The sequence below is a fragment of the Procambarus clarkii genome, chromosome 91, assembly GCF_040958095.1.
Source record: "Procambarus clarkii isolate CNS0578487 chromosome 91, FALCON_Pclarkii_2.0, whole genome shotgun sequence".
Classification (NCBI taxonomy): domain Eukaryota; kingdom Metazoa; phylum Arthropoda; class Malacostraca; order Decapoda; family Cambaridae; genus Procambarus; species Procambarus clarkii.
This window is the reverse complement of record NC_091240.1, coordinates 5055009-5067141: the sequence shown is the minus strand read 5'-3', so window position 1 is coordinate 5067141 and position 12133 is coordinate 5055009. Positions and strand designations below refer to the sequence as shown.

Here is a 12133-nt window from a genome sequence, read left to right as displayed (position 1 = left end):
AGTGCAGCGCATCACATTCTTGGAAGCCTTATTTTAAAATCACTTACTCTGTCATTTTCTTTTAGCTTTTACACTATTCCTTGAATGCTGCTTTGAACTTTTCTATGGGCATTAAATTTTAAGGTTTTATGCATTCAATTATACAAATGAGCATCTATCAGAAATAGAAGCAGTCACAAATAATTCTGTACTAATTACAATCTGGCTCCTTCTAGTAAGGCAAGCTATCACAGGTAATGTGATCATGACTGGTAATATGACCGGAAAGCAAGTCATTACAGTTTTTTTTCCTGGCCAACAGATTGCAACGGTGGAGAGTCTTCTTAGCCAGGCTGACAAGACTACACAGCTGCAAGGTGAGTGTATGGACCTTTCAAGTATTGTATAGTAATTTCCATTTTGACAACTGAATGATTTAATTTTTAATTAAATTATTTCTTTCGTTCTGGGAGACCCACTCGGTAACTTCCCAGAGCTCTTGCACTTATCTAGCCTCAGACCCATGCTGGCCTACCAGGAGCTAGGACCAAAATCTGGACTTTATAGGGCTCGGGAAGGCTTGCGATCAGAGAGCTACCCCAAGCCAAGTTAACCCACCAGAAAGGCTAGATAAAATGTGTGTGAAAAAAAAGAAAGAAATCTTCATACAAAAAATGCAAACAATCATTGCTGCAGGCAAATAATCCTAACCTTGATGTGCCTGACCTCTGCTAGGTTGTTTCAAGTTATGTAATATAAGTTTGTTTTGTGCAAAAGCAATGCACAGATAAATACGGAGCTGTATATTTCTTGGGTTCAGTTTAATGAGGTTCTACATCCTTCTTGTGATGACCTGATAGCATAATACAGGTATATTATATAAACACTTGTGTGGCTTGTACAATATTAGAGGAGTTTGCTGCATCATTTTGTACAACCATAAGGTTATAAGATTGATATATTCTGAATCATTGTTTATATTGTAGTACTGTATGTTAAAAAAATATAAATAATTTTCATACAGGTGGTGTAATAACAACGATGGCAGGCAACAAATTGGCAGGTGGAAATGTGATCCAGCTTTCAGGCGGTGCTGGGGGCGTGCAGAGACTAACACTAGTGTCCCCACAAGGCTCCCACGTTCCCCTGGGTTCAGGTGGTCAAAGGCTTGTCTTGGCCACTGGTTCACAGGTACAACTTGTGAGTTACAATTTAATTGTTTATGTATTTAGAAAGTACTTATGATTTGTTTTAAAATAATATGGGGGATTCACAATATGTTTATTAAATGGAAGATCATTGTTGATAAGGATAGCCAATGTATTAAATGTGGGTTATTGAAACAGTTGTGCAAGATTTACAATTTGTAAAGCAATTTGCTGAAGTTTATTATTTGCTCTTTGCTGTGTTGGAAGCAATCCTACACCATTTCTCCACACACACACACACACACACATTACCCAAGTTGAGACATTTGGGTCATTGTGTGGAAACGGCTGTTTTATGTAAGCTTTGATAAAGTTTAGTTTTGTGTTCAGGACTACATCGGAACGTTGATTCTGCTGCAGTGTCTGTACCAAAATGGTGTCTGTCAACATAATTTGTTTAAAGGGCAAAAACAGACTTCTCACCAAAGGCTTAGTTATGTGTCACAATGGTACAAGAGCCCATGCTTTATGCCAAACTTGAACTGTTGCAAAGTTTCTATGGCTACTGATCATCCTTCATGCAAACCTGACCTTGCAACTAATGCTCACCAACTGCTTGATTTATAGAAAAAAAGTCTTGCTGGATTTTTTAGTTTTTAATTTTCCCCAAGCAGCTGTGAAGTCAGATATTAAGTCTCCTGAATGCTGGCATAGTAGAAAATGGCTCCTCCAAGAATATAGATGTCTCAACCTAAATGATAACTGTGTGATGAAGTAGTGTAGGGCAGGTGCTACCAAATGGGGTTATTTGACAAGTTAAAAAATCAGTTTGCTTAGCCAGCTATTGGTTATATTGTATTAGTCCCTCTTAGTCTGCATACTGTGAGGCCACCGTTTCTTTTTTTTATTTTACTATTTGCTTAGAAGTGAAGGTTTATTCATAACCAAAGTACAGTAGATCTGATATAAATTATTTAATGTTGAGTGCACAACACAAGTTTGTTGTTCATGTCTGTGAAGCAGCCAACATTTCTACAGTGAGACTATCACTCCAACTCGCTGTTCAAATAGCATAATATATAGGTATAAATTCCCTAGTTATTGAAAATGAAACCTTTCCATTTGTACTTGTGTAATTTTTAATTCTATATTTGCTCTCAATCCTCGAAGTATGTATGTTGGCTCGGCGCACTGTTGCTAAATCATCAATAAATTTTGTGTGTGTGTAGAATTTTGTAGTAAAAATACATTGGGTCAATGTAAGTGAAAGCACTGACATGGATCTACCCATGGTGCACCTCAGGCTGGAAAATTAGATGGGTCTGGAAACAAAGGTCAAGTTGTTCAGACCATCCAGACGTTGCAGCCCGGCAGTCATGTTGTGCAGACGAGCCACGGGACAGTTGCCTCCTCCGCTGCCAGCAGCACCACCACATCTCCCTCTATTACCAGTACTACCACTCAGGTCATCACTGGTCCTGTTGCCTCAACACCCAGTGCTCTAACCACCTCACAAGCAAGATTTTTCTCTGTAGGCCAACAGCAAAAAACTATTGTGCAGGTATGTAACTTATTATTTTTTCTGTAGTACAGTGTGTATATTGGATAGCTTTAATTAGCCATGAAAATACTATTGTTAGTTTTCTCTATACCCTTGATGTAGAGTAAGTACGTATTTAAATTTGCAGACACAGTTGGATTAAATCACATAATGTACTAATTTTCATAAATTGCAGTCATTCTTCAATCTGTGAAAAATTAAGTCATTGTGAATTTGCAGCTACAGTTTTCTTATCAAAATTTAATTGTACAAGACGAGATTTGTAGGCACTGGTACACGAGTTACTGCACAATCTAGTTCTTCATTTTTTATAAGTCTCGCAAATATTTTCTCTGACCATGACTCATCTTGTAATTTATGAAGATTTTGAGTTACACACTTGTATCATGGCTCTTTGTTAACTATTGTACAACCGGGCCAGCCAGAGGCTTAGGGCACATGCAGGAATATCTCTTGGAAAAAACAAAAAATGTACACCCTATAATCAGGGGCCAGATTTAGGCATAAGCTAAACAAACTACAGCTTAGTGCCTCTCAAATTCCCATAATTAAACATACTGTAATAAAATACTTTGTCATTTGACTCACTGGGAATGTATTTTCAATGGTTTTTTTCTATTAATGTCTTGAAACAGATTAATTGAAGGCATATTTTTAAAGATTTAATATAGCAACCCTTCTTCCAACTCCACACTTGCTGGGCTCATTTGTTACACGGACATATTCTCTATTAACAATTGCCAAATAGGGCCTATAGCTTCCCATAGCTTTGGGCTTCACCATGTCTAAATCCAGTCCTACCTTGAGGTTACCTTGAGGTGCTTCCGGGGCTTAGCATCCCTGCGTCCCGGTCGTCGACCAGGCCTCCTAGTTGCTGGACTGATCAACATAACCAATTTTTTTTTTGCTTTAATAATGCAGTACATAACTACTGTAATATGTTGCTGCTATTATTTTTGCTAGTTGTAATTAACAGTTGCAAAGAACAGTACCTTTAGTTCCTTTAGAACAATAAAAATCTGTTAATTTTTAAGCATATGTACTATGTATTACTTTTGTGCATATGTACTGTACATGTACAGTACATGTTTTAAGCATATGTACTGTACATGTACAGTACATATGTACTATACTTTTTTGTTTTATTTACATTTATTATCACCAGCAATACAAATGAAATAATATGAAACTGCTAGTAATAAGTATTAGCCAAATATTTTGTTGAACTGTATATTCCTGCAACTGATGTGCATATTGTCCATGTATGACAAAAATGTTGGCATTAGGAAGACTTCCCCCCATGATGCTGCATGTATTTAGGAACTATGTGTAAATATATTCCACCTAATCTCATAATCTGTATACCAGTACATTTGCTGTAAATTTATACATTGTATCTTATTTGCAAAAACAAACAAACAAATACTGGTGCTGTTATTATTGTATAATATTTTTTACTGGAAACTTTATATAATGGTGTTAAGGTGTGTTATAGTTGATTGAAAGATGGAAAGACAGGCTTTAGGAGGTCTCTGGGATGTAAACTGTTACTGTGCTATCCAATTCAGTTGCTGCCAAGCAAAGTTCCTACTCGCCTCTGGTTAGATTCTGCCACAGTCAAGGCATGTTGACATTCTACGCCACTGTGGTGGGGGAACTTTTCAAACCATTCTTGTTGGGCTATACTGGTGCTAGGGAGACAATGAAATGTATTCAACCCAGCCAGAAATGTAAACAGAAAAGAACTTTACATAAACTGTGAAGCCTTTGCATGTACAACTTGGTAATTCAAACATTGCTATGTTGTGCAGTTGGCTTATGTTACAGTAATGGACACATACGTGCGTATGTGTTTGTGTGCGTTTGTTTTTCTTTTACAAAAAGCCCATTGTGTATTTAATGGACTAAAGTGATATAGCATTATCACTGGTTTTTGCTTGGCATTCCCAGGTTGCTTGCATTATACAGCACTTTGGGAAATTTCAATAGCTGGTTGCTCAGAATTACCTCTGTGCTTGTTTACAATGTGTTTACCACTTATTTTGTCCTCTGTGCTTGTGTTTTGAAACAGGTCATGTCCAGGCACTTCCTCAGTCTGTTGGTGAGGGAAGTGATCTTTGTTTAGCCCCTAGCCTTCTGCCTGCATTACACAGCTCTTTGGGAACTTTCAGAGTCTAGTCACCTAAAGTTTTCTTCTCTGATGTCAGTTTTATGTTTCGAGCTGTTGTGATTCTCCTAGTTGTACTCACCTAGTTGTGTTTGCAGGGGTTGAGCTCTGGCTCTTTGGTCCCACCTCTCAACCGTTCTCCTCCTGAGCTACCTTGGAAATTTGTTCCTGGATGTAGGCATTTGTGGTGTGCTTGTAGTTCTCTTCCTCCCCTGGTTATTATTTCCTTATCTCCAGTCAATGTCTCAATTGTCTCTTGCTAGACATGTAAACAACAAATGGGGTTTTAAAGATATAGGTTCCCTAATTTTTATTTTTTTATTTTTCACTTATGGATAAAACTTAAAAGCTTACTTCTTCACTTATGGATAAAAATTTGATTTACATATAAGGCAATTTGGTCACATCTGTTCTCAGAATAACATTTGTGATTAATTAATAACATTAATCCAAAGTCAAACTTATAATTTCCAAAATGAAAACCAGTTTCATAATCTCTGTCAATACAGTATAGTGATAAGCTATTCCACGAATCAAAATATTTTCTTGTGGGGGACCATCCTCTGCGCTAATTAAAGCACTGAGTGAAATGCATCACAACATAAATCCTCATACATTAAAATGTTAATTGAGAGTTTGATAGGCATCTGTATACAGTATGTACATCACATGTTTGGACTGCATATTTGAGAGTTGACCTGAAAGAAAAGCTAATCTGTAGTCTTACTGTTGTAACCTGCTGGTACATAATGAGTTGACATTAAATAGTTTTTAGTTACAGTACAGTACTTGTTTTTAATTTTAAGGTTTTTCAGGGCCTAAATATGAGTGGAAAGCCTTCAGTACTATCTGGTGGAGGAATTCGGCTTGTCCAGCCTGCCGGGGGTGGGGCTGGGGGAGGGACGGTAGTTACAGGTGGGACTACTACTACTGGCAACCTAATAACTATTGGAGGGAAGCAGGTGCTGCTGACATCTAAGCCTTTTGCACAACAAGGGCAGCTGCAGCAGGTATGTAGCATTTGTGGCATGGAAAGTGAAGCATAAATGTTGTAATTGTACTTACGAAAAACAATTGAAACTATATGTATCTTGTTTGTTCTAATTTAAATACTCTAATAATTTAGATGATTTGATATATTGGTATGTATGCTCTTAATCCCTTACTTGACAGATTTATTTCTAAATAGTGAATTTAAATATCCATTACTGAATGTAATGAAATGCCTCTTTCTGTTGGGTCTTTCACTGGCTTTCCGAGCTACCCATCTAATTGGTGCCAAGCCTAAAGTACCCCACCGGGCCCTTGTGAGTTATTAGTACCTACTGAGGACCAGAACCAGAATCTAGCCCTCTCAGTACAAGTAAACAAGTCAGGGGATACTACATCATTCTCAACCAAGATGAAAAGAACCGGATAGAGCATCCCAAAATAAGCAGCTTCACGGGAAAAACATTGGTAACCATGACACAAACTATGTACACGCTTAAAGCTTGCTCCCAAGTGCTATTAGTTACTCCTTTACCACCAGATTGCAGCTCTGGCAACTAGGAGCTCCAGTCAGCTACTCTCCTTAGACATGTGCCTTCCAAAATTGACCCCGACAAATTGACAATTTATTCAAAATTGATTGAATATTAAGAAATATTGCCGGAACAACCGTGGACATTTTCAAGAGGAAACTAGATTTATTCCTCCAAGGAGTGCCGGACCAACCGGGCTGTGGTGGGTATGTGGGCCTGCGGGCCGCTCCAAGCAACAGCCTAGTGGACCAAACTCACAAGTCAAGCCTGGCCTCGGGCCGGGCAGTAGAAGAACTCCCAGAACCCCATCAACCAGGTATCAACCAGGTAACCCCAAAGAACCTTGGAAAAAGGGAAGTGCAGGAATTTGGAGCCACCAGAAAGAAGCTTTTCATTACATTCAATGCCTGATTTCTGGGAGGGATTCCCTTGGTGGCTTCCTGAGCTTTCTTGTCATGGAGAACAAAGAAAAATATTACTTATCAGTGGAGAATACCTGCTTATCTAGCAGGTATCCAGCAGAATGGGAACAGCAGCAGGTATCCAGCAGAATGGGAACAGCAGCAGGTATCCAGCAGAATGGGAACAGCAGCAGGTATCCAGCAGAATGGGAACAGCAGCAGGTATCCAGCAGAATGGGAACAGCAGCAGGTATCCAGCAGAATGGGAACTGCAGCAAGTAAAGGAAAACGGTGCTGGGTTATGTGATCCAACACCATACAAATCCAACATTGGCGAGGAACACCAGCCGAGCGGTTGGAGCCGGTCGGCTGAGCGGACAGCACGCTGGACTTGTGATCCTGTGGTCCTGGGGTCAATCCCAGGCGCCGGCGAGAAACAAAGGGCAGAGTTTCTTTCGCCCTATGCCCCTGTTACCTAGCAGTAAACGAGGTACCTGGGTGTTAGTCAGCTGTCACGGGCTGCATCCTGGGGGTGGAGGCCTGGTCGAGGACTAGGCCGCGGGGACACCAAAAAAAAGCCCCGAAATCATCTCAAGATAACCTCAAGATAACCAACCAAGAACTGTACCACAAGCAAATGGGGAGAGTGCCAAAAATCCATGAGCCCCTAAACCTCTGCCAAGGACATGTCAACAAAGTGGAAAGAGCCACAACTGATGAACATCATGAATTTGAGAAAGACAACTTCATGGATAAATGAATAACACTGGGCCTAATAACAAGGAATCTGTTAGATTGGGCATTTATACCTTCACCTCCTCTATTTATCTATTTTATTTATTTGTCTTTATTTTAGGATTTAGCTCTACCCAGTGATGGATACTGAAAATATAGAATCATGTCAGAACTTAGAATAATGAATTCAAGCTAAACAGATTTATATTTCATAGGGTCTCAGTAATGGAAATGGTTGGGTATGTTTCTTTTCACCTAATGCCTCTGTTCACCTTGCCATAAGTAGGTACCCAGGAGTTGGTCAACTATTGTGGGGGTTGCACCCTGGGGAAAGATTAGTAGGTCGACCTTGAGGGGACCTCAATATGTTATGTTATATGATATTATATTATATATTATATTATATTATATTATATTATATTATATTATATTATATATATATATATATATATATATATATATATATATATATATATATATATATATATATATATATATATATATAAATATATATATAATATATATAAATTATTTATTTACTTATTATTATGAGAAAAGTTGTAGGCAAGATTTGCTTTGTCAGTAGTTCTAAATGGATATAGTAAACTGCCAATTAGCATAATCCTGTAGATATTTTTTATAATGTTTGGACAGCTGCTTGAGTAATAAGGGTTAGATATAAAGAGGACCTGCCTAGTAGAGACCAGTAAGCCAGCTGTAGTTTGCTTATGTTCTCTCTTTCATTGCAATACAGGTGATGTTGACCAGCGGCAGTATAAAAGGTGGAATTCAAGGCACACAGGGAGCACAAACAGCAAGTCAAGGAGCAGTTGTCGTAGCAAGCGGGGCGGGGGGACAGCAAATTGTTCTTCCAGCATCGGCGCTTCAGGGTTCTCAGCTAAACTTGAAAGGCCTTCAGGCCTTTCATACTTTGAAAGTTATTCCTGCAGTCACAAGTCACACAACAACAAAGAGGTTTGTACATTTGCATTGTAATCAGTTAGTCTTCCACTATTGTGTTAGTATAAAACTGAGTACAGTAGTCATTGGCTATGATGTTCATGGAATTATCTTGTATAATACAGCTGTAAACAGTATATTGTATGTTAACAACTTGCTGAGAAAACAGAAGGTTTATGGTATATATCTGTACTAAACAGAGACAAATGAGTGTGTGTGTGATGAATGGTACCTCTTGCTTTTTATCTTTCTTTTTCTTCTCTTTCTTCCCGCTCCCTTTCGTATAACTCCCATGTTGTTTGTAATTCCGCCTGCAATTGTCAACAGTGGAGTTTGAGAGATGCACTATGCTGCCCAGGTTGGTTGGGAACAAAGGAAGGCATCGTGCTGTCTAGGTTGTTAGGGGACTTGAGGGAAGCACCATACTGTGTGATTTGGGATCAAGTTGTTGCCTTGTCTACAAATGCTTGTCTCTGATGTTGAGAAACTTTAAAACGAATTTCACTCTCATCTTTGTGTTTCTGTACAATGTTGTCAGTACATGTGTACCCTCTCACTGCCTTGCTTATCTTTGTCTTCTTCTTTGTTCCTTGTCATATACTTGTAATAAAAATGATTTTTGTACCTATTTTAACTTTCTGAACAGAGTCTTCATCACAAGTTTGTCTGCTGTATTCCTAGACAATGTGTTGAATCACAAAAGTGTTCAGATTATTTTCATTTCATTTTTCCTATTTGGATAATTATGCATGGTATTTTATCCATAATATGATTTTCCCTGGACATTTGTAACCTTCATAGTTACCCAGCCTGCATAAATATTCAGTTTCGGATGTACCTGTTGCATCCATTTCACTCGGGAGATTTCATTTTTTCATCCATTCCTTTTTCATTTTGTTTTCTTCTTTCCTAGCCCATGCAAATTGTAAATTATGATCACTAATCATTCCAACTCTGTTTAGATATGTATGACCACCTGTAGTTGGTCATACAATTTTTGTTGCTTTTAAGGTTTCTTGCATTTAAGTATGCTCCATTTTTTTTATATAATCAACAGTAGAGTTCATTAGAATGGTACTAATGTTCATAATGAAACTGCAATCTAAGAGCTGTTATCCTACATCAGCTCGTCTGAAGCCTGACCCTTGTAACTCATTTGATGGGCTTATTAATACCGTACTTTCCGTATGAATAAACTTTAATTTCCAAGTTACAGTCATATTAGTTAAGAGGTGAAGCCAGTCTTTATATGGTCAGATTACTTTATTTATGCGTAGCCATCTCTGAGTTATTCCTGACAGCTTCCCCAAGTTTTCCACGTCTTTCACACTGTCTGGCTAGGCTTTCAAACTTCAGTTTTTCCTTCTGTTTCCTTGGTTTTCTATTAACTCTCACTCCATTGCTTCAGATGTGGTGTACCTGGACTTTGCAATGGCATTTGATAAATGTGACCATGGAGTTGGTAGCCCATAAAATAAGATCAGTAGGAATAATAGTTATAAAAGGGCATTGGATATTCAATTTTCTGTCAAATAGAATACACTGAGTAACAGTCAATAAAATAAAATTAAATCTAAGCACAGTGAAAAGCTCTATACATCGGGGCACAATTTTTGCACAACTGCTTTTCTTTATTTTTATATTAGATATAGACAAAAAAACAAGCCTTGTCTTCATGTCATATTTGCAGATGTCACACAAATCAATATGAAAATTACTGCTGTAGAAGACATTGAAAAACTGCGAGTAAGTGTAGGTGCATTCATGCTTGGGGGGGATAGGAGAAGGAGAAGAGCAAAGGAGTGTGATATGTACAAAAATACTGTAGTTTTGTTCCAAAATGTTCACCATAAAGAGATATTTGTTCAAGTATTAACTTTGTCATTTTCTCTTCATCTTGCAGGAAAACCAGTGTTGGCACGGATAGTATCCCCTGCTTCTATGAGAGGGGCAGTTCCAACCTCTTCTATAACTAATACTTTGCCTTCTGGACACGATTCTTCTAAATCTTAGGGAGGGAAAAGTTGTACAAACATACTGATAAAAAATTATATCGGTGATTAATTAATTAATTACAGTTGACCTATTCTCTTTGTTGATATAATAATTCCTAAAGCTACACATCTCAACAATTTAATTTATTTCACAATGTAAAGATTATTCAGTTAATTGTGCTGTTGTATAGTGTTTTCTAAATGGAAATAAATTTATTCAATTATGTCTTCCATCACTCCTAATTTACACAGTATTTTAATTTTTATCTTATTTATCTTTTGGAAATTCTCTTTTTACTACATATCAAGAGGTATTGTGTATCATTTAGTCAAAGGCGTAATATTTCAAGTTTAAAATGAAAGCTGTCCATTGTAGGAATATAATGGTTATGTCTGCTAATAATGCCATCGGTGTTTCAAAAATGGAAGATTGGTTTTTAGGATATTATGATAATTATATCATTGGTATGCTGCACACAAAATGCGATAATAAGATATCGGTATTTTATTCAAACAGTTTAACCTAATTTTATTCTATAAAACTTTTGTTGAAAACCAATACTGAATATTTAGCTATGAATTTTGCTTTATTATAAAAATCATTGCAGACCACCATTTAATTATTTACTATAGGGAAATGTCAAGATATTCTGTGATAGTCATATTGACATATTTTGTGAATATTTGAAAACCATTCAATATTTTACATGAGTGAATGAATGTTACATACATGTCTTGAGGTTCATGTATATGAGATTGATATTATAAATATATTGCTGTAAAATATATATTTGTTTATCTTCAACTGCACCTCATCAGAGAGAGACCTTGCAGTTGTATTCCCCTACTACAGTACTCTTATGCCAGCAGCCTTTCAATTTCCAAGGGGGGGTTATGTTCATGTGAACCCCACAAAGCAAAACTCGTGCATATTGATCTCTGAATTAAGTTACAGTGCAGTCCCAATTATCAGGATCAGTTGGTACTTTTGAATATCAGGAAAACTGAAAATTTGTATACTGTAACAATAAAATTTTGAGATATAATTGGGCTAGTTCCAGCTGGATGTGAGGGAGCTTCAGGCTCCGTCTTATGATAATTACTAACTCGGGGGAGGCATGATCACTCGAGTAGGCCTGCTGATTCATGCAAGGCAGAAACACTACAGTAGGCCTAAACTGGTTTATATGAGGTAGAAATACTGTGTTCATCTAGTTGTGCTTGCGGGGATTGAGCTCTGCTCTTTCAGCCCGCCTCTCAACTGTCAATTGCTGTTACTAACTACTAATTTTTTTTCCCCACACATCCCCCAGGAAGCAGCCCGTAACAACTGTAACTCCCAGGTACCTATTTACTGCTAAGTAACAGGAGCATCAGGGTGAAAGAAACTGCCCATTTTGTTCTGCCATCACCGGGGATCGATTCCAGACTCTAGGATTACGAGTTCAGAGCACTGTCTACTCGGCTATCAGGACCCCCTTTCCCCTGTGCTTGCCTATCTGTGATTATGGGGGAGTGAAACTTACCTCTTTATTTACCTGAATTTCCCAGAAGACCATTAAAATTCTAGAGGCCTTGACAAGGACAGGAAGCTAGCAGCTTGTCAATGGTCCCCCATTTGCCCTGATAAATTTTAAAATACAGCTGGAAAAAAAAAGTTTTGGC

At 37.8% G+C, this 12133-nt stretch overlaps 1 protein-coding gene across 1 annotated transcript in view; it reads left to right on the top strand.

The window, feature by feature from the left end:
* Positions 1–11254, top strand: part of LOC123773954 (nuclear factor related to kappa-B-binding protein) — a 47543-nt gene extending 36289 nt beyond the window's left edge. Inside the window, 7 exon segments of the mRNA XM_069318683.1 lie at positions 302–356; positions 1004–1170; positions 2431–2688; positions 5671–5865; positions 8269–8463; positions 8465–8489; positions 10378–11254. Of these exon segments, the coding sequence (XP_069174784.1) occupies positions 302–356; positions 1004–1170; positions 2431–2688; positions 5671–5865; positions 8269–8463; positions 8465–8489; positions 10378–10487 (1005 nt within the window). The 3' untranslated portion in view covers positions 10488–11254.
* The last annotated feature ends 879 nt before the right edge of the window (positions 11255–12133 follow it).